Source organism: Drosophila willistoni (genome assembly GCF_018902025.1).
Source record: "Drosophila willistoni isolate 14030-0811.24 chromosome 2L unlocalized genomic scaffold, UCI_dwil_1.1 Seg139, whole genome shotgun sequence".
Taxonomy (NCBI): Eukaryota; Metazoa; Arthropoda; class Insecta; order Diptera; family Drosophilidae; genus Drosophila; species Drosophila willistoni.
Window position 1 is genome coordinate 2,088,996 of NW_025814046.1, and position 23,036 is coordinate 2,112,031.

The 23,036-nt window shown below is 35.3% G+C and overlaps 6 protein-coding genes across 7 annotated transcripts in view; 5 read left to right on the forward strand and 1 right to left on the reverse strand.

Annotated features, from left to right (window-relative positions):
• Nucleotides 1-3,820: 3,820 nt before the first annotated feature.
• Nucleotides 3,821-23,036, reverse strand: part of LOC6638230 (heparan sulfate glucosamine 3-O-sulfotransferase 5) — a 56,463-nt gene continuing 37,247 nt past the window's right edge. The window contains exons 3-8 of the mRNA XM_002061424.4: nt 10,286-11,075; nt 8,352-8,736; nt 8,030-8,245; nt 4,856-5,241; nt 4,330-4,523; nt 3,821-4,231 (exon numbers count right to left, since the gene is read on the reverse strand). Coding sequence (XP_002061460.1) covers nt 4,008-4,231; nt 4,330-4,523; nt 4,856-5,241; nt 8,030-8,245; nt 8,352-8,736; nt 10,286-10,602 — 1,722 coding nt within the window. The 5' untranslated portion in view covers nt 10,603-11,075 and the 3' untranslated portion in view covers nt 3,821-4,007. The remainder of the gene's footprint in view (nt 4,232-4,329; nt 4,524-4,855; nt 5,242-8,029; nt 8,246-8,351; nt 8,737-10,285; nt 11,076-23,036) is intronic.
• On the forward strand, nt 11,475-12,371 carry LOC26529704 (elongation of very long chain fatty acids protein F). Its single transcript, XM_015179283.1, has 3 exons — nt 11,475-11,505; nt 11,566-11,750; nt 11,814-12,371. The coding sequence occupies exons 1-3, from the start codon at nt 11,475-11,477 to the stop codon at nt 12,369-12,371; spliced, it is 774 nt and encodes a 257-aa protein (XP_015034769.1).
• LOC6638229 (elongation of very long chain fatty acids protein F-like) lies at nt 13,330-14,226 on the forward strand. The gene is made up of 4 exons (XM_023177606.1): nt 13,330-13,360; nt 13,421-13,605; nt 13,669-14,115; nt 14,212-14,226. Exons 1-4 carry the CDS (start codon nt 13,330-13,332, stop codon nt 14,224-14,226), a joined length of 678 nt encoding a protein of 225 aa, XP_023033374.1.
• Nucleotides 15,448-16,352, forward strand: LOC111519023 (elongation of very long chain fatty acids protein F-like). The gene is made up of 3 exons (XM_023177602.2): nt 15,448-15,478; nt 15,550-15,734; nt 15,800-16,352. The coding sequence occupies exons 1-3, from the start codon at nt 15,448-15,450 to the stop codon at nt 16,349-16,351; spliced, it is 768 nt and encodes a 255-aa protein (XP_023033370.1). The 3' UTR covers nt 16,352.
• LOC6638227 (elongation of very long chain fatty acids protein F) lies at nt 18,635-19,591 on the forward strand. Its single transcript, XM_002061421.4, has 3 exons — nt 18,635-18,693; nt 18,753-18,937; nt 19,003-19,591. Exons 1-3 carry the CDS (start codon nt 18,663-18,665, stop codon nt 19,558-19,560), a joined length of 774 nt encoding a protein of 257 aa, XP_002061457.2. The 5' UTR covers nt 18,635-18,662; the 3' UTR covers nt 19,561-19,591.
• Nucleotides 20,829-21,764, forward strand: LOC6638175 (elongation of very long chain fatty acids protein F). 2 transcript variants are annotated; one of them, XM_002061420.4, is made up of 3 exons: nt 20,829-20,879; nt 20,936-21,120; nt 21,178-21,764. In XM_002061420.4, exons 1-3 carry the CDS (start codon nt 20,849-20,851, stop codon nt 21,742-21,744), a joined length of 783 nt encoding a protein of 260 aa, XP_002061456.2. In that variant the 5' UTR covers nt 20,829-20,848; the 3' UTR covers nt 21,745-21,764. The 2 variants fall into 2 exon arrangements, with proteins under 2 accessions (XP_002061456.2, XP_046865435.1); XM_047009479.1 differs by having other exon boundaries at nt 21,203-21,424.

Here is a 23,036-nt window from a genome sequence, read left to right on the forward strand (position 1 = left end):
ATAAAATGAAATGATAGCTTATATCAGCTTTTTCTTTTACTTAACAAATTACTTACATTTTTTAGATCCGATTATTTTATTAATAGTTTAAACTTTATACCAATAGATCTCAATTAAAGATTTTCCTAATGGAACATTAGGCCAAAAGTTTGATTTTTGTGTTTTTAATCTTACAAAGATTTTAAGTAAATTTTGAAAATCAATGAAAAATATAAATATTACTTAAGCCGTGCAATTTTTAATTGTATTTCAAAGATAAATTGTTGTTTGCATCTAAAGCTGGAAATAAAAGTGAATGTAAAATATTAATATCAAATGCCATGAAATGTAAAATTGGAAAACCGAAGTTGTTTAGTTTTCTGTTCATAAAAGTTTATATGTTATTTATATGCATTAATTGTATGTCCAGTAATTGAAAACTTAACCAAAGTGTTTGTTGCTTCTAGACCAAAACCAATTTGGAAGAGAGTTTTGCCACTTATAATATATACCAGCGTTAAGTAAAATTCATATTTTAATGATTTCTGATTAGGTAAAATTTGGCTTTGGCCAAACCTACCTATAACTTGAAAAGGTATGAAAATGCTCCAAAGCAACTTTATAACGTATACGCAATGTGCTCTTATATGGGTGGTATGGGTAGTCCACATGATTTCAACTTTTTAAACTAATTACATACCTAGGTATATACCAAGTTTTAATTTGATAAGACTCAAATTAGATTTTATGCCAAAAACTCGGTAATTGGGCCCAATGTGCAGGGTTGTAAAGAAACAAAATTGAAGTGAATGTTTTTAGTACATTTATTCATTGCATGCGTAAAAGTAAAATTTGTTTCATACATAGCTTAAAATGTTGATTTTGGATTTCCTTACAATTTGTTGAATTTGCATTTTGGTTTATCTTTCATTCGGTTTTTGTATATATGTATGTATGTATATGTATATGTATATGTTTCTATTCAATATGTACATTGAAAGTTGTCGAATAAATTACAAGAGTTTGAGAGTTAAAGAAATAGATTTGAGTTGCTTTTTTGTGTGTTTAAGGTACGTTATAGTATTTTGGTATTTTTTGTTTTTTATTTTTTAGATTTGTTTTGTTTTTTTTAATCTTTTTTCAACACGTTCAATTTGAAATATACATAGACAATACATCAATATCAATGGAGGAGTTAGATTTGAGTTAAAACATTTTTTCTGATATGTTTGATATGTAATTGGCGTATTTTGAAGGACAAAATATGTTAGTACAAATACATATACATATGTATATGTATGTGTGTATATGTTTTGAAGTAAATTATCAAGGTTTCATATTGGTTTAGTAATTTATTTATATTTATTTGATATCATTGTTTGTTTATATGTTTTTCTTTCCGCCTGTCTGTTTTTTTCTTTTTTGGGTTTATCTGTATAAAAATATAACAAATTATAAACATTTCGTTGTCTCTGCACTTTGACCTCATACTTAGATGGTTTTCAAAACGAAAATCAATTGATAAAATATACTGCGGAGGACCTTCAGTCTTTGTTTTTGTTTTTTGTAATATATATTTTTGTTTTGCATTATGTATATTGCTTCTTGATTTTTAATTTTCTTTTTTGTTTTGCTTACTAGATTTATTTATGTCTGGAAACTGTTTAGTTTCTTGGGAGGGAATTCAGCATAATTTTGGAATTTAAACACAATTAAATGTATGTTTGTATGTATGTATTTAAGACTAAGCGCTATTTGAGTTCTTTGCTGAAGATCCCTAAAGAACTAAAGATGATAAAGGGCGTGGGGAGGAGCAGCGGAGGGTATGGACCTGGCGTCGTTTTTAGATTAGAGAAGAATAAGAAGAAAAAAAAAAGTATCCTGGAATCATTTGATTTGTATTATGTATTGTATATGGAATACGCAATCAATTAAGTTCTTAATATTTATGTATGTATATATATATATTCTTGTTCACATTGAGATGATATGTTTGTAGGTATGTATGTTTTTCTGAATCGAAAGTTCACGAAATGTATAACTATTAAACGAATTCGTAGACAAATTCGTTAGTTTTTACATAATTAATAATTACAATAGGTAAATTTTATCTAAGCCTAGCATTAGGAATATATATGCATATACATACATATATATATATATATACATAAAGAGATCTGTATGTATGCATGTACATATATCTTTTTGTGTATGTATAAAATAACTTGTGGCTAAAAAAACGGCATTGTCAAAAACTATGTTAATAAAATCTTAAATGTCTAAATTGTTTTCTTTTTTTTTTGGTTTGGTGCAAAATATTGAATATTTATAGGCAGTGCAGCAATAAATCTAAAATAAATATAAAATAAACATATGCATTATTTATATATTTATTTCTAAGTACATATATGTATATAAATATTTAACTATTTGTTTTAATTGGGGTTTTGTCTAGGACCAGCATGACACATATTAAAGGTTCGTTTGTTTTTTTTTTTTTTGTGGGGGGGACTTTTCTACAAACTAGGCAAAAAATTATAAATAATCATCAATAATAGTTTAACAATAAAAACTTTACTTATAGACTAGGACATTTTTTGCTTTTAGTTACTCTTGTATATAGGTATATATAACATTTAATTGTATATAATATAATGTGGTTAAATATATATAGATATATATATATTTGTTGTGTGATTTCTTTTCTTTGCCACTGATTGCAGCTGATATGTTTCGTTTTCATGGTTGAATTTTTAGTCATTTTGATATGTAACATAAGTTGATTAGCTAGTTTAGCCTCGAATTGCGCTAAAAATTTGTTCATTATTAGTAGATAGTATTTAATTAATACATAGTTTAGTGGTAATAGTAGTAGTAATAGTTGTAGATTTTTCATTTTATCTTGTTGTTCTTCTTCTGTATGATATGTTTTAGTTTTCACAAATGTATACTATATAGTTAAGTATTATGCACACATTTAATTCAGCCGACTTTAATGTCTAAAATACATTTAATTGTAGCGAAGTTCTATTTTCGGGACCCTCCCCCAATTTCTTTCTCTCTCTCACTCTCTCTCTCTCTCCATTTGTCTGCTGTCTCTGTTATCTCCTCTATCTATTGATTACTCTTTTCAATTGCAATCAATTTTAATTTGTTCTTCACTTACATGCTATAAAATCACATTTAGTTGCTTAATTAATTTTTATGCTCTCAGACACTTTCCCCACTAACCAACAAGACCAAAATACCATAGGGTTATTTGGTAGAGATAAAGAGAGAGAGAGTGGGAGGAAAAGAACATATATAACCTTCGAACATCATCAATGTAGATATTGCTTTATTTACGAATGTATATATACTATATTGTGTATATATATATATTCATTTTCATGGCTTTCTGCACACAAAAATGCGCACAGTAAATTTTAGTATTTTTTCTTACACACTTCTTTTTTTTCTTCTCGTCTCTTTCTCTGGCGTTTGGTGTTAAGGTAAATTTGCATCCCATTCCCGATTTCATTTTATTTCATTTCTAGATGCCTGGCTTGCCTTGCTGTAGGTTCGGTAGGGTGGAAGAATTGCAATTTTTCAATACGTACACATACCCCCACACACACACACACACACACACACACACATATACAACGAAAAGTTCGCATAATTGAACTGTCAGGATGCGCTCCTCTACTGACTGCCTGCCATCTGCCGTTTGGCTGGGCAACAGGCAAAATATATTGCAATCTGCGTTCATTTTTCACCCAGTTTTCCGGCTGGTCGGTCTCTGTTTGCTTCGCGTTGTAATTAAATGCACAGTCCGCCGTTTACCCTACCCTACCCTACCCTACCCACTTAGCCGCACATTGCACATTGAGAAAACAAATACCAATAACCAATAGCAAGTTGAGGCCCAAATTGTGGGAGTTTTTGCCTGTTTTCTGTTGTTGCGCTTTATCATATTTAACCATCAGTCCATATTTCTCAATTGCAAAAACCGCAGCGCATGATGATGTTAGTTTTGTATTGAGTTTCTACTCTTCCGGCCAGCCCAGATCTTCACCAACTAGTTCATAGAAACGTTGATTGTATTCAGCAAAAAATTTGCGTAATCTGGAGACTACAATGGGATCGACATGCGGATGTTTTCGTCCTTTGGTCTCACGCAGGCAGCGATCTCCATTGTCATAGCGCAGGCAATAGAAGCCCTTTGTCTCATTGAAATAAAAGTGTTCGCTTCTAACACGATGCTCGATGCCTGCCAATGAGAGAGAGAGACAGAGAGAGAAATATAGTTTAGGGATTTAATTTTTATAAATATGCAGCCACACTTTTTTCTTTCCTTCTTCTACTCACCCAGAAAGGCCTCAATACGTTTGAGCTGTGAAACGGGATCCTCGATTAGACGATCTCCATTGACCACCAGCAATTGCTCGCGTGGAAAAACCTCCAACCAACGATGCAAATGCACATGATACATGGATATACTAAGGGGTCGATATGCTTCGTTAACAGTGCCATTGGGAAATATGGCCAGTTCCTCAAAGGACCTAAGAGTAATGGTTAAAGAAAAGTAAGAAATAAATAAGTAGTAAGAGAGAAAAAGACTGGCGGGCAGGAGAGGGGGCAGTCTGCAAATTGAATTGACAACAGCTGCAAATGAGCAGCTCCAGTTTCCATTTCCCTCTGTCAACAAGTGACGCCACAAGACCGAACTTTCCTCATCAGTGACGCAACGCAAAGACGAGGGTGGACAAGAGCCAAGGACACTTTGTCGGATTTTCGGGCAACTTTCATTTGCAGTTTGCATTTCATTTGCATGTCAAGTCGCAGGAGCTAGCTGTTAGGAGGTGTGGTTGTTCTCCTACTGTTCCTCACTTACTTGGCAGCCAATTGGGCGGCATTTGGCGTTGGCGTTGTCGTCGTGGTTGTCATCATCATTGGGGCCACCCTTCTTGTGTTGCTTATCATCTTTGTCTCCTTGGCACCGGCCCCACTGCCACCCAAAGTATTGTCATAGCCATGAGCTGCCTGAAGTTTGGCATAGAGCAAAGATTGTGATGGCATCTTTTGTGCTGCTGCTGCTGCTGCTCCTGCTGCTGATGCTCCACCACCACCGCCACCACCAGAACTCTCGGCCAATGGTAAAATGGCTGTTGCCGCATGGCTACGTAATTGTGTATAGTCGGATATGGCCCTGGTCACAGGTTCACGCACAATCAGCAGCAGTTTGATGCTAGCATTCATGGCTCGTACTCGTTCCGGCACCTGCAAGTGGCCAAAAGAGTACAAGAATAACAACAAATCCTTAAATAATGTGAAATTATGTGAGCCAGTCTCGACCCTGTGCTAGAGTATCTAATGAATTTATGGTGGATAGGCCAACAAAAACAAACGGCACTCAACTTGCACTTTATTAGACAAAATGCACAGGGGGCAATTGATATGGCCAAGTGATACATGAATGTGGTCGCAGCAGGGTAATAAATCAAACCAAAGACCCCACACACACAAAAAGGACACGCAACTTGCTTCATAAAATCTTTATTAAAGTCAATTTTTCATCTATAGAATGCCAAAGAATTTCCACAATTGTTGTCCAAGACAAAAGCACCTTAAACGCTCGAAACCATGTTGAACGGTGTATTGGCCTCCCTGCTGACTGCGGATGCCGTTGCAATGCCGCAGCAAGTGTTCTGTGAACAATTTAATTAAACCGGAAAATATTGCCTTACAATGTCGACAGACCCCCCCCCCCCACCCCCATCTCCCATTGGGTTGGAGGCTTCTCAGTCCTTGAATTTGCCACGTTGTATAAATAGCCGTGCAAATGGGCGAAACGAGCCGAGTAAATAAAGTTAATCAATTTCAATGAGGACCTCTAAGTGTGCAACAAGTTTATAAAAAACCAAAAAAAAAAGGTTCAGCTTCATCTTAATGAACCATTTTCATATAAATATTTAAAGTGCAACAGACGGGAACAAAATTATTAGGCATTTATATAAAAATAATGTCAACATGAAGTGGCATGAGTATCACAATAGATCCCCAGGGGGGGACGAAAATTCCCATAAATGGTCCAGGTTAAAGTACACCATGGGGAAAATTGTATTATTTATAACTAGCTTATTTTCGTTTTTTGTTTTTAAATAACCAACGAAAGAGAGACCAACTATGGGGAAAAACTCATTTCTTTTGTACGATTTTCAGTGGGCTTAAATGGATTGAAAAGTTATATACTTGAAATTAATAGAAGTATATGAAATGTGTGCGAAATATTAAGACTTAACATTGTAAGAATTAAGAGTGCCTTAAGGCACATATCCATAATTTTAAAATCATTAATACTGACTATTTTATTAAGCATTTAGGAAATGCATTTTAGAAAAATGAGTTCTATTTTTTCAGTGCCAACTTAAATAAATAACCAAAAATTTTCAATAAACTATTATTTTTATTATTTGTTAATGTTTGGCGGTTTTTTAAGAAAATATCGTAAAAATGTTGTTGATGTAGATTTAAAAAAACAAAGAATTATATTCACCCTTGATGAAAAATAATTTTAACATGTTATGTTAAAATTGTACTTTATTAAAGATAAATCCAATTCTTCTTTTTTTTGTGTTCTTTGATTATGAACAAAGAAATGAAATGAAAATATATTAATGAAAATATATTTAATGCAATATTTTCAAAACTTTTTATTAATTTATGTTATTTTGTGCAAAAAATTTTGGAATTTTCCTTAAAAAAATAAAGCCACTTTAATTTATTTCGAATAAATATCAGAAATATATATGTACATAAAAAAATATGTAGAAAACTAACAAATCCCTGTTAATAATTAAAGTTTAAAAGCAATCGCGAGAACATATTGAAATGAGAAGCCTAAAAGTATGCAAGCAATTTGAGGAAAAATTTAAAAATATATTACTAAAGATAAAGATGACACTAAAAATTGTTTAATATGGAAAAAAAAGAAGGTAAATTATAAATTAGTTGCATTTATAAAAATTTTATTTCGAAAGCCATCAAAATAAATGCCCTAATTGCCCACAGTGCCGTGTTACGCTTAGCTGGTTAATGGAAAACATAATAATTCCAGTGAAATTGAATAAAAGAAAATCTTGGCAAAAATAACTTTAATGCTGTGGCCCTCACATTAATGTGTCAGGTTTGGGGGTCTCTGTTTATTGAGCGCGGGCGCCTTACGTCAGCGGATGTGTGCCGATAAATATTAATAACGACCTTAATGAAGATTTACCAACGAATGCGAAAAAGAGGACAAGAAAATGACGTTGGCCAACGTAGAAGGCGAAGGAGACGAAGGACAAGCATTGCATTTGCCTTTTGCCGTGTCAGGTGCATAACAAATTGAAATGGAGCAAACTCTGCTGCAACTCACAACGCACAGCAGTTAAAATTGAAACCAAACAGGATAAAATATTGCCGTGTCGTCATATGACACATGCAACTTCCGGCTTTAGCGACGTCGCGGCCCCAAAAAATATATATGGGTCCGGATCTGAGTGCCACTCTATGGATGCGGCACCACTACGAAAAACAAATTGCATCAGGCAAAACCAATTTTTCTGGTACACTCTGCGGGCAATAAATATAGATAGGACCGACCAGAAAAAAAGCAAAAAAAACAACATTCATCCACTTGGGTGTTAGATGACGGCGTTTGGCAAATGAATTTGCAAAACATTTCCGCTTTTCTAACATTGCTCAGCCATCTCTATAGCAGGCAGGTTTTTCTTTTTTTTTTTTGGATGAGAGAGGGGGAAATTTGTACGGACATGGACACGGAAATTGGTTGGGACATGGCCAAGCGTTTCATTTTAATTTGATAGATGGCAGCTGGCGATGCAGAAAGTGTAGGCGACCGACCTCCAAAGCCAGTTAATTAATAATTACGGTCAGGCATGTGCAATGGAACTAGGCTAACACACACACACACACACACCAACACATACACACAAAACCTAATTGCCAATTAGACATCAAAGCAAAAAGTGTGAGTAAGTGAGAGAGAGAGAACAATTTCACTTACCTCTGGGGATACAAAGTAGCTGGGACTTTTCTCAATGGTTATTTGGCCACGAAACGAGTGGGGCATCTTTTTGCGATACCATTCTAGACCTTTTAGATAGTTTTCGTCTCGGTCGAAAAAGTGCACTTCACCACCAGCCTTTTGGATGCGCGGATGTAAATACAACATTTCGAGTAGGGCCCTAGTTCCACATTTTCGCACACCAATTATGAGGGCCTACAAAAAGAGGAGATACCAAAATTGTGTCGATTCAGGAAATAAAAAGTAATGACAAAATTGTAGCAATTAGTGTGTTTTTTTTTTTTGCTCTTCCAACACTTACCTGAGGCAAACGACGAGATGTTTTAGGAAAATGCACACGACTCGAAGGGAATACCATGGGATGGCTCAGTTGATTCGAACTGGTGACAGGTTTCACAAACACAGGCAAATGATTCGAAGACAGGCCCGTCGACGACGAAGCCGGTGAGGCCAAGGCTGATGCCGAGGCGGCCAACGAGAGGCGATGTCTCTCATGTACCGCCTGTGCTGCCTGTATATTGTAGACGGCACTATCGTACAGCACATGAAAGGTGAGAAACAGTGAGATCAGCATAACCGTTAGAAAGACAACGGCCAACTTTGGACGGGAGACACCAACAACAAGTATGCAATCCGTGTGCGATGTGTCAGGACCCACTGGACGCATGGCCGATTTGGGTAGCCATCTGCAAAAGGAAAAGGGGGAAAAAGGAAATAGATTAGAGCTGCTTGACAATTAAACTAATGGATGCCTTTCGACCACTCTTGTCGTGACTGCTGTCGTCGTTGTCGTTGTTGTTGTTGTCGTCGTTGTCGTCATTGGAATTGGTGTTGCGAAATTAGCTCAACGACACTTTTGCCTTGCGGCCTTCGTCTATGGGGCAGTGCTTAAGCGAATTCCATTATAAACGCTTCCGCTTAGACCACACAGTAAAACACAGCCCGGATTATTACAAGCATAAGAGAAAGAAGAAGTGGAGGTAGGAGTAAGGAGAGGATTGCTAGGACTCGTCTAATGGATGACTTCATTTGCAGCATGCCGCAAAACAGGGAGACAGAAGACAGAGTTAGACCTGCCGTTAAGTGCATTTTCATATACCTTTGCCGTAGTTGAGGATGAGGATAAGGACGAGGACGAGAAATGTGGGCACAAAAACCATGTGGCAACAGGCAGTCTTTTCCCCCCCCCCTCCAATCTAGTTGCCGCATGCGACACCTCGTTAAAAGTAACGACACACTACGGCTAAGGCTGGAGGCCCGCCAGGAGTCACTTCACTCAGTTTGTGGCGCGCTTTCGCACACATACACACACACACACTTTAACCTCAGTAGAACTCTACAAGAAGTCGACATGCTTTAAGTTTACCACATAACGCCCCCCCTTTCCATCTAGAGGATGGTGTTATTTGCAGTAACAAGGAGGAAGTGGGCCAGAGAACTGGCCTCATTTTGCGACCGCCCTCCCCCTTGTTTTTCCTTTTGCCTGCCTGCCTGCCACTTGACGGCGATCTGCATAAACGCACCACGTTCCCCCGTTTTTCATTTTCCTGTTTCGAATAGTTGTTGCTGCTTCTGCTTCTTCTTCTGTTGCCGCCGTTGTTTCAGCTGTCGCCTGTCACGCATCTAAGTTGACAGGCTTTGAGCTCTACAAACGGCTCTGAACGGCAGCAACAGCATAGTTGATGTTGCCTTTAAAACTGTGGCATTTTCACCATTATCCTACAGAGACAAACTCCCATCTTATTTGTGTCTCTGTTAGAATAAATGAATGAATGAATGAATGAATGAATGAATGGAGGATGAAAGACTGAATGAATAGGCAAAAGTTGTTAATTCAGCTTAAACTGCCAGAGACAGAAACGGAGAGAGAGTGTCAGACATGATAATATAAACATTGAAACGAAATGAGCAAAACGTTAACGATTGGCCTCCCGTTAAAGTTAATGCAATTTCCATTTGTGTTGCTGCTGTTAAAATGTAAATTTTATTAAACCATCCAGACGTGCGGCCATTTTGTCCAAGACGAACCGACAAACGACTGACGAACCGAACCGTACCCAGTCACAATTCAATGGGGAATGGACCTTTTTATATCTACGTTTTTCTCTTCTCTTTTTTTTTACGGATTTCTTATCGTAACCCTAAATGATTTGTTGGCTTGTTGTTATGTGGCACACTGAATGAGAGACAGAAACAGAGCGACAAAGGTAGGAGGGTCAAAAAGGGAATACTCACAGAATATCCAGCGGCAATTTGACAGAGCAATCGCGCAATGTCGCCTGATGTTGCTGGTGGTGTTGCTGCTGTTGCTGATGTCTCTGATGGTATTGCTGTGGGTGGTCATTGTTGCTGCTGCTGCTATAGTGGTTGAGATGGTGATGAGGATGCTGCAGCAGATGTTGGTATTCATGTGCCTGCGACGACTGCTGATCGGCATTTTGATAGTGTTGTTGCTGTTGTAGCTGCTGCTGCTGCTGCAGGGGCTGCTGCTCATTGCTGCCGCTACTGCTGCTGCTTGTGCTACTGCCCGCACGTCTTTTGGCGGCAGTCATCAGTGAGGCAGTCAGTTGAGGTTGATTCTGTGGGGGAGCAGGAGCTCAATTGAGGCCCCAAAATGATAGCCGTTGGCGGTTGCAGCCAACTAATTGGCCAGCACGTTGCTTTTGCACGTCTTCTTCCACTGACCAAGAGACCAATGTGTGGGTAGTTGGGTTTGGTTTAAATTTATGGGCCACCCAGAGCCCGGAGCCCACTTAAGGAGCCCCCCCTTTTTTGTATCCTCTCACTGATTTGCTTCGTTATTTTCTTGCCGCTCTATCTAATTAAGTATCAGACAATTGCGAATGCAGTTCCAGTTTCAGTTAAAGTTTAAACTCTTTCGATTCTAGGTTATAAAACGGAAGCCCATTATCTTTTAATCTTTATTCAAAGATTTTTGATATTTTTGAGAACAGGCTGTTCCAAGGCAAATGCAATTCCAATTGCTGATTTCATAGCGTTGCCGTTTTTCAGAGTCCGTCTGAATCTATAAAAAATATAAAAGGTCACATATTTATAAAGAATTAATATAAAAACAATATGATTAATATTAATATTTTATTAAGATGCCTAAATCTATTCTGCCAGTGTATTTTATCACACATAAAAGCTTAATAAAAATATTTGTCATAAAAATTTCCAGTTCAGTGTAGACTGAGCAGTCTTGACCTCTAATGCTTCTGACATTAAGTCGCCGTCATTAATTTTTAAGCACACAAAATAAAGAATTTAGTTAGAGAATATAAGAAGAGAATTTCGTTAATGCTTCACCTAATTAGCATAGAAATAAAACAATTTAAACTAATTGAAATTCGAGTTCAAATGCTCTACAAATGTTTTTAATTGAATTTCGTGAGTTTAGTCATTCAATTGCAACGACTCGACAATGTTGGAAGTTTTTAATATACCTCATGCAGGTAGGAAGTGTTCAAAAGGATTTAAAACATACATAAATAATAAATTGATTTTACTTGCAGATCCATTGAATCTGCCCTTGATGCAAGGTTATGGACCCGTCTTAATCATAACGGGGCTTTACCTAGTCTTTATCCTTAAACTAGGCAGATGGTTTATGGAAAAACGTCAACCATATCAATTGCGTGGCATTCTTAAGTATTACAATCTCTTTCAAGTGGCCTACAATGCGATCATGGTTTTAATGGTAAGATCGGAGATCGCTTCTACACTATTACCAAAGGCGTCATTATTTTGCTTTCGTTTTTAGATGGTGTTATGCCTGGTGGTTTACAAACCCTACAAGTTCAGTTGCATGGTTCCATCGCCCTTGGATCACGGTGCGAAAAATTGGGAACGTTTTATCGGATATGCCTACTACATTAACAAATACTTTGATTTTTTGGACACAATATTCTTTATCCTGCGCAAGAAATACAAACAAATCACAATTCTTCACATTGTCCATCATGCAGCGATGCCACTGGCCGCCTATTTAACTATGCGAATCAATGGCTATGGCGGCTTACCGGTGACTGTTTCCACGGCCAACACTTTTGTTCATACCGTCATGTATAGCTATTACTATCTGGCATCACAGTATCCCGATTTGAGCCAGAATCTGTGGTGGAAGAAATACATAACCATTTTGCAGATGGCTCAATTTATAAGCGTGCTGATCCACATATTCTGGACATTACAGCAGGAGGACTGCTATATAAATCCACATCTAATCAATGGATTTATTGGAGCAGGAATCTTCTTGATCACAATGTTTAGTAATTTTTATGTAAGAACCTATATGCTTTCAAAGTCTAAGAAAAAGTAAAAAACTAAGATAACAGTTTTGTAACGTCGGCAATAATTTTGAATATAGCAGAGGACGAAAAAATCAAACTTTTTTTACTCTTCCAGGGTGTTTCATTTATTTGGTAGGTTGTTTGTAAAGTTTCCGACCCCATCAAGTGTATATATTTTTGACCAATCGAGATTTGCCGAATAAAATTTCGTATTTAAGGTTTTTATTACCTTTGTGTTTTTACCACATTTTACTAAGTCAATTAATGGTAATTAGAAAAATCGTTGATAGAGTTGGCGTATTTTTATGAAATTAAAAATTGAGATAGTGTTCAATGTAAAACATGATGTCCCAGAATTTCATTCGCATCGGATACATAAAACACAAGTTATAGTTACAGCAGCTTACTTCCCTATTGCTCAAAGTCATCGGAAGAATGCTAGAAACATTACAAACGCAGACACAAAAAAATAAATAAAAATTTCAGCCTTTTACCATTTTAGTATGTAAAAGAAAATAACAACAACGTTTATAAATAATTAAAGTTTACTTCCAAAATTCGCGCTCTTTGCTTAAAACAAAACAAAAAATTCAAAAAATTGGATCCTCTTTTTTTCAACCTATAAGTGGGCATTGATTCTTGATAAATTTTCAATCCAAAACACTTTGTATGTACTGTATTTGGGACTGTTTTCAAAGCTCAAAATCGCGCATAAAAATCCAAAATAGAACATCCAGAATTTCCAGTTTTAAATTGTGCAGCCATGACCCCCAAGGTTGAATCCGCACGAAAACATTTACAAAAAAATATTTTACATTTTAGGCTTTTGGAGCCTACAAAATAAAGAATTTAGTTGAGGCATATAAAATAGAATTACTTTTATGCTAAACCTAATTAACATATAAATAAAATGATTTAAGTGAATCTAAGTTTAATTTCGTACGATCAGGCACACGAATTTAGTCAATGAATTACAACGAACGAAATATGTTGGACATTCTCAACATACCTCATGCAGGTGAGCACTCTCAAAAGGATCTACAATCTTAAAAGGATAATCAAGTGATTTTATTTTCAGATCCCATTAATCTGCCTTTAACACAAGGTTTTGGCTTCCCTCTAATCATAACGGGCCTTTACCTAGTCTTTATCCTAAAACTAGGCAGATGGTTTATGGAAAAGCGACAACCTTATCAATTGCGTGGCATTCTTAAGTTTTACAATCTCTTTCAAGTTGCCTACAATGGCATATATGTGCTTACTGTGAGTTGGACTTCAACATGGAGAACTTAGGTCTTAAACTGATTATTTTGCTTTTCGTTTCAGGCTGTGACTATTATATTATCCTACAGACCCTACAGATTTAGTTGTTTGGCTCCTTTACCCTTGGATCACGAGGCAAAACATTGGGAATATTTTCTAGGATACACCTATTACATTAACAAGTACATCGACTTCTTGGATACAATATTCTTCGTCCTGCGCAAGAAATACAAACAAATCACAATTCTGCACATTGTCCATCATGCAGCGATGCCCATTGCGTCGTACTTAACCCTGCGAGTCAATGGCTATGGCGGCATGCCGGCAGTTGTTTGCATGGCCAACACCTTTGTCCATACCCTAATGTATAGCTACTACTATCTGTCTTCACAATATCCTAATTCAAGCAAGATTCTGTGGTGGAAAAAATATATAACCAAGTTGCAGTTAGCTCAGTTCATTGGCATACTTATCCACATCTTTTGGACATTACAACAGGAGGACTGCTATGTAAATAAACATCTAATTAATGGATATATTGCAGCCGGAATATTTTTAATTGCCATGTTCAGTAATTTCTATATAAGAACATACGTTCTTTTAAAGTCAAAGAACAAATAACAATATAAAATTTTATTTTGTATCCATTAACTGGAATTGTTATTAAATTAACCCCTTGATATTTTGCTCACAATCGGATAACAAATTATTATAATTTATTTATATACATGAACTTTCAATCGATTTAGTAGGACATCCCATCGATAAAACCTCTTGGAGTGAATGAAACACATTGCCAAATTATAGATATTTTAAGTTCTTCATGAGTTTCCCGAGTTTCCCTTAGTTTGTCACTGCTTTACCCCAAAAAAATAGTATTTCAGACAAATTCAAAGTGAAGGCAAATGTAAATTAATAAAAATTACATAAAGTAAGGCAAGATGAAGTAAGTAAATTTAATAAAGAAATAAATTCAAGTTCAAAAACAAACACGATGAGTGAATTTTGGATTTCATTAACAACGATATTTGTTAATATGCAAAAGATAAATTTAATAAAATTTGACCAGAATTTTGGTTTAGAGTTGTCTCTAATACACGAATCATAAATGTTTGTGTTATTATTTAGACTAATACAATTAATTAATTAATTTGAGATAGCAAATATGGGAACATCCATTTGAAGTACTTACATATTTGATCATTCTTTCTCCATTATTTGACAATTCCTAAAATTTCCTAATACTAAACTTGCCTAAAAGTAGGCTACTAATACTAAACTTGACTAAAAGTAGGCAAGAATATTTTCTATATATCATAAATCGATCTAAGAATGCACAGTGGCGGATTTGACCGAGTTTGGGGTCAAGTTTTAAAAATGTTCCCTTTTTACCTATGCATTATTAAAAAACTACTAGATCATTAATAGATCATTAATAATATAAAATATTTAATTTATGAGGGAACACTAAATTTCTGTTTGCATTCAGCCTATTAATTTTTATCAAGTTAATATATTAAATATCATTTCCATCTGTGTAAAAAGTTCATTTTACCTCAATAATAACATAAGTAAATTTTTTTTTATATTTTTGCCAACGGCGTGCTCAGGACCAAAACAATAGAGCAACAGAAATCGATTCCACTGTGAACTTGCCTACTCCCTATTCAAGTCGAAGTACATAGAACACTTATAAAGTGTGAATATTTATATACAATTTGCATAGTGCTAAGTTGCAAATTTTAAATCCATCGAATTAAAATTCTAATTCACTTTCATTTCATATTAGACCTGATCGAAAATCGTACACGACTTTAGTTCAAAAATTGCAACGGCTGAAGAATGTTGGAAATTTTCAATATACCTCATGCAGGTGAGAAAACTTTTAAAAAATCTAGATACTCTATTTTAATATACACATGTATCAATTTATATAACTTCCAGATCCATTGAATTTGCCCATGATTCAAGGCATTGGTCCTGTCTCCATCATAACAGGCCTATATCTAGTCTTTATCCTAAGACTAGGCAGATGGTTTATGGAAAAACGTCAACCTTATCAATTGCGTGAAATTCTTAAGTTTTACAATCTATTTCAAGTGGCCTACAATGGCATGATTTTCTTAATGGTAAAATCTAAGAACGCTTTTACTCATAGAACAAGAGTATATTTTTGATAATTTTGCATTTGCAGGCAGTGTCAGTGATTATGATTTACAAACCCTATAAATTTAGTTGTATGGCTCCTTTACCCTTGGAGCATGACGGAAAAAAATGGGAACGTATTCTCGGATATGCCTACTACATTAACAAATACATCGACTTCTTGGACACAATATTCTTTGTGCTGCGCAAGAAATACAAACAAATCACCATTCTTCACATTACTCATCATGCAGCAATGCCAATAATCTCGTATTTAACGCTGCGAATGATAGGCTATGGAGGCTTGCCAGTGAGTTTTGTTATACTCAACACTTTTGTTCATGCGGTCATGTATAGCTACTACTATCTGGCATCACAGAACCCTAACTTAAGCAAAAGTATTGGGTGGAAAAAATATATAACCAGACTGCAGATCGTCCAGTTCATTCTCGGACTTAGCCACATCTTTTGGACATTGCAACAAGAGGACTGCAATGTAAGTAATAATATGATCAATGTATTCATTGCATCAGGAATATTTTTGATTGCCATGTTTAGCAATTTCTATATAAGAACTTATGTTTTTTCAAAATCGAAATAAAAATAAGAAAATACAAATTTTATAATATACTAATATTATTTGGAATCTTATTTATTTAAAGATTACATAATCATCATGTTTTCGGGAAGAGCTCATCAGACCATCTCTGGTCTTAAGACCCCATTTGCCCTTAAGGGCAATTTCACAGGATAACACTTTTTCAACCGCCTGAGGCGCCGATTGTCTGGGATTTTGGGTTCCTAATTTCATTTCTGAGTCAAATAAGCAATGCCCTCACGATTGAGAAAGATCCTACAATTTAAGGGAGAACCGAAGATTGGTGATTAGTTAGCGGCAGTGTCCTAGAGTTGAGTTGCATCCTTTTGTCTATTAAGCCCATGTCTTTCCATGCAGACTAAAAGTGGCACAAAAGCTCTTTTGAGTCACCCTAAAATGCAATTTTAACTGAATTATCATTTATATACGTAGTTGCAAAATTCGAATTCTAAAAATAGCACTTTGTCTACAATGTTGATTATGCACATACTATTAACTGATCTTATGCAATCCAAAGTACCCTTTACTTTTTTAGTTGGCAATGATGGGCAAAAAATCGTGCTTAGTACGCACAGTGGTTTCTTTTGAAGAAGCTACTGAAAAAAATCACGTCGTTTTGGGAAAAAGAGGAAATTAATCGCAAAATACAAAAGTTTTAGCTGGCACTTAAAACAATTGTAAACAATATTTTGTAAATGATTAATAATATTGTGTGAGGATGCGCTGTTTCAAACATTAAATTTTATAAATCTGTTAGCTAGACGAATATATTTGACATACACTATTTCTACGGCGAATTGACCTTGAGCTTTTTATTTTGGAACCGAGCTTACACTTACACACACTTCCATAGAAGTGCCCAAAAATTTCCATACTAGAGAAGTGCCCAAAAATTGAGCTTGAATAGTGCGCGGAGAGTCTAGAATGGTCTGAGCTATAGTGCAGTCGTGCGAATAAGAGGAGGGAGAACGCGAAATGCACGTGGAGTGACACAACACTCCGGTACCTTCGTGGATAAGTCCACGTCTCTTTTTTTCAAGTTTCAACTATAATTAAGGAACATCCACGAAAATAATACGCCACTGCCAGCGCTGCCTTGCCTCCGTTAAATGCAAGTGCGTACCCACTATAAGGCCAGAGCGACCATTGCCAGACGACGACTCAATCCATGGTTTCAGGTCGGAATTTTGGGACTACGACGAATTAAATGTCGACTTGGTCCATGAACTGACCAGAGGAAAAATAGTTGGAGAGCTATTTGGCCTTAAGTGCGCACACATATCGTTGAGTGGAGCGTAACCAGCCAGCCTAATTCCTAAGCGAACCCTCGATGGAGTGGATGTTTCAATTTACGATACGTGATAGCCCCTCGCAAACGAAAATTGGAGTTTTCTGGTGGGAAGACGTTGCTGCAGATTCGAAACCCATCACCTCACCCCAAGCACGTAGTGGGCCCACAAAAAGCCGTTCTTTTCCTTTAAGTATCGTACAAACATGTGTTCAAATTTATATGCGTAAAATTTATAATTAAATTTCTATATAGTAGGTTCTAAAAGTCATAACGTTGGTAACGAGAAGCAAGTTATATTTTGGTGCCACCCTTCTTAATAATTTTAACAGCCTCTAGTGCTCCACCCATCATCAGGCCTGCTGACTGGATTGGACTCTACAAACTGTAAGTACGGCATAGAGATTCCTAAGGTTTTACAAGGTTGGGTGGGTAAAAAAAAAAAGGCTCGTGTTCGTAACAATGGTGGAATTTCGGTTCATGCGACAAAAAGATTTGTCTCATAAAGTACTCAGTTATTGGAATTTTTGATCATTTCGATCTCAGTACTGCAGTATTTCTTTCATATAACTAACTCTTGCTCTGCAGTCTCTCAGATTTTTAACTATTGGTTAGAAATTACCTATACTATAAGAACATATCTCAGAATCGAACCAATTGGTAAAAATGATTTCTATATGTTATCGTCAAAAAAAAAAACTAAATGCAACTAAGTGTTATGTGGGAAAAACAGCACACATAATGGAATTAAAAGTACTTTTCGGAACCAAAAATAATTTACATATTTTCTGTCTTCTTACGAACCAAAGCGAAAAACAACAATCGATTTCATCGTGACGTTTCCGACTTCCTATTTACATCCAAATACATAATATATATGTATAAAGGGTGAACATTTATATACAATTTGCATAGTACTAAAATGCACTCTTAAAAACCCATCGAATTCTAATTCAAATTCTTTTCGTATTAGACTCAAGGGAAAATCGTACACGAATTTAGTTAGTAAATTGCAACAGCTGGGCAATGTTGGACATTATTAATATACCTCATGCAGGTAAAGAGTCTTGAAAGGATTAAAAATACAAATAATTCACAATTACCAATCGATTCCAGATCCACTGAATCTGCCCTTGATGCATGGCATAGGTCCTGTTTCAATCATAACGGGCCTTTACTTATTGTTTATCCTAAAACTTGGCAGACGGTTTATGGAAAATCGACAACCTTATCAATTACGTGGCATTCTTAAGTTTTACAATCTGTTTCAAGTGGCCTACAATGCGCTCATGTTTTTAATGGTAAGATCGGAGATCGGTTTAATATACTATTACTATAAATGTCATTATTTCGCTTTCGTTTTTAGATGGTGACATGTTTGGTGGTTTACAAACCCTACAAGTTCAGTTGCATGGTTCCATCGCCCTTGGATCACGGTGTGAAAAATTGGGAACGTTTTATCGGATATGCCTACTACATTAACAAATATTTTGATTTCTTGGATACAATATTCTTCATCCTGCGCAAGAAATACAAACAAATCACAATTCTGCACATTGTTCATCATGCAGCGATGCCAATGGCCGCCTATTTAACTATGCGAGTCAATGGCTATGGCGGCTTGCCGGTTACTGTGTCCACGGCCAACACTTTTGTTCATACCCTCATGTATGGCTACTACTATCTGGCATCACAGTATCCCAATTTAAGCAAAAGCCTGTGGTGGAAAAAATACATAACCATTTTGCAGATGGTTCAATTTATAAGCGTGCTGATCCATATCTTCTGGACATTACAGCAGGAGGACTGCTATATAAATCCACATCTAATCAATGGATTTATTGGAGCAGGAATCTTCTTGATCACTATGTTTAGTAATTTCTATATAAGAACTTATATGCTATCAAAGTCGAAGAAAACGTAAGAGACACAAATACATTTCACTTAATTAGAAACTTTGAATTATTTATATAAACCTTTGGAATAGTCGTTGTTGTTTTCAACAACGTCATTGCAAATTTGCCGTCTTGTTTTTCCAATGCATCGTAAATGACATAATCTATGACTTTTACTCATTAACGTCAATTTGGCATTTGTTATTGTCTATGGGTTTTATAAACAAATACAATTTTAGTACATATTACCTAGGTCAATAAACATTCGTATTCGTAATAGCGATCGTAGCATTTAAACAAATTATATTTATTTTTTATTTTCAGACGTAGTTCTGTACTGCTCTATTTCAATAATAGACAATAGAAACTCAAAGGTAGAGGTAATATTTGTAAAGCATTTTGAAAAATACGACCATGGGAATAAATAGAATGTGACACAGAATTATTTACATTACAATAACTAATCGACAACTAAAATATCCAAAACTTGGTTTCGGACTTCATAAACAATTAACTTTTGTAGTTTCAGTTAGTTATTTTTTATCCCCGCTTCTACTTGACCAAATTGAGTCGAGGATACCAAAGGCCTATAAACTATGAATCCAGTATAATATTTCATATTGTCAACAATATTGTTTAGACAGTACCTGTGCCCTCTGTATTGCGCCTTTTGTGTAAATTATAAATGATATCCAAATTCTAAGAATGCTCTATATTTGCAGCCTAGAAATAGGCAAACAAATTTTCGAGAAAAACCATATATGAAACAACTGAACTTTCTGTTTTACCTATAGATCTGTGATATATAGATAATTAAAATATGCATCTAGAAGTCCTAACATTCGAGCGGCTAAGGACCTAGAAGAAGATATATATGCGTCAATGTTAGGGGATTCATTAGTGAATGAAAATGAATGAAAATTTGTCTTGAGAGAAGTACATTCACCGAATAACAGTTGATTAAAGTTCTTCACGTGTTGATCTTTGATCCCCTTTGACTAATTCACGTATTTTGGTACTGCTCTACCTCAATAATAGTGTTTCAAACATAAACAAATTGAAGGTAAGACAATATTATAAGAATTACATTAAATGTCCCAAGGGCAAGTGAATAAATAGATTAGTCGTCCGAATACTTCGCATTTCATTAGCGAATTGCGATTGGAAACAGACTGCAAATTATGATCTCACTAGGGGCTAAAGAGGTTCAAAAATCGTATAATCAACTCACTGAAACAAGCCAATAATTAAGCAGAGTGCATTTCCAATCAGTCTATTGAAATCATTTGGACGATCACATTCGCCATATTCTACGAAATGTTAAATTTTTTGTATATACCACAAGCAGGTGAAGTGAGGCAAGAAATTAAAAACTTTTCTAAATCAAGCGTTATATTTGTGTAGATCCCAATCCATTGCCTTTGTTGGACTCACCATGGCCAATTTTGTTGATACTGAGTTCATATCTAATATTTGTGCTGAAAGTGGGCAGAATTTATATGGAAAATCGTCAACCATATAAACTTAAAAGAGTTTTACGGGTCTACAACCTCCTACAGGTCTTGTACAATGCCATTTGCTTTGGAGTTGTGAGTCTGAGATATTAATTATACAAATTATTATTTAGTATATGATTCAATTTGCAGACCTTCTATTATATAATCATTGTAGGTATATGTGATCTACATTGCATGGAAACCTTTCCACAAGGTCATGAGCGAAAGACTTTGGAGCGATCTGTGCATTTTGCCTTCATATTCAACAAAATTCTCGATCTCATGGACACGGTGTTCTTCATACTACGCAAGAGCTACAAACAGGTGACATTTTTGCATGTCTATCATCACGTTTTTATGGTAGCCGGCGGATATACATTGAGCCGTGCATTTGGTACTGGCGGACACTTGAATATGCTCGGCCTGCTCAATAGTTTCGTTCACATAATCATGTACTTCTATTACTACCTCTCGGCTGAATATCCTGGAGTTAAGGCAAGCATTTGGTGGAAGAAATATATTACACTGACACAGATTGTTCAGTTTGTAATCCTTTTCTTCTATTCGTTCTATGTGAGAGTATTTTCCCGCCCGGATTGTAGAGTACCACATGTTATGCTTTATGTAAATATGATGCAAGGAATGATTTTCTTCTATCTATTTACATCTTTCTATTTTAAGACTTATTTGAGACCATTAAAAAAAAAAGAAAATTAATAAAAATACCTAAATGTATATATACATATTTGTATTAACATTCAGTCAAAGTTCTGTTGGCTTTATTGCGTTTTTTAATATTTCGAATTGATTGAATACAAAATACATGCAATGGGGGCAACAGTGTTAATTCAGTGACATTTTGAATAAGAAATGAAGTAAGTGAGTTGCCTCGACGACTGTGGTATACCGTGCATCAAGTGAAAAAATATTTTAAACGATGAATGATAGGTTTATAAATTTCAGTTCGTTTGTTAAAAAATTTTGAGAGTAAATCGGTTACTTCCTAAAAAAATGGTGGCGGAAGTGTACTAATAGTTCTAGTCGATCTTCATAGCAAATTTGGTGGCTTTAGATTTGTTAGACCTTGCGAAGTGGGCGTGGCATAACTTTTGACCAACAACTATCTGCGCTCGTATTATGTTTTAAACAAACTTGATCACCATACATACTACACGAGTCTACATGCCGAATTTGGTGGTTTTAGCACTGACTGCCGATGAGATTCACTCGTATGTGCTTATATACTACTAATCAAGAATATAAATACATATATACTTTATAGAGTCGGAAAATGTTCCTTATGTTACTTATGATAAATAGTTCCTTCATCTTCAAACCGCAATGAAAATTATAATGAATTATAAATTCGAAAAAAATAAATGCTTTTGTTTAATTCAAAAATTGTTCTGTGTTCAATTTTAATTAAGAAGAAATAATACGCAAGACTAACAATTTATTCAACAAAAGGCTCTTTAAGGTCTGATCTTTCTTCCTTGAAATTTACTGATCAAATTCTTGTGGAATTCGTTGAATGACAAAGCCATTCTGGAAAATATGAACAAACTCATCAGGAGTTAATTATGCAGATTCCATATGAGAAATACTTCGTTGCAACAAAGTATTTCACTGTGTATTTAAAATACTGCGAATGAAAACAAAAAGTTTTTACTCGCATAGACAAATTGAATACCTAATTTGTAAACATGATTTCATGAATTCGTTTAAATAATTTAACATTAAAATAAATTTCATAAAAATTGCAGTAAAAAGTATTTGTTTTTCAGTCTAATAGTAAACTTGGAAGGTTTTACACTTGGTGCGAAATTTTTTTGGATTCTTAGAATTGAATTAATCTTCCTTTTAGGAAGAAATGGGACTTTTAAGGCTTGAAAAGCCTTTAACAAAATCCTTTTTTATCTGCTTACACCTGTAAATGTGTTAAGTGGCTTAAGCAAATTCATAAATTTCATAAAAATTGTGTTGTATGCCGAAAAGTTATGAACAAATTA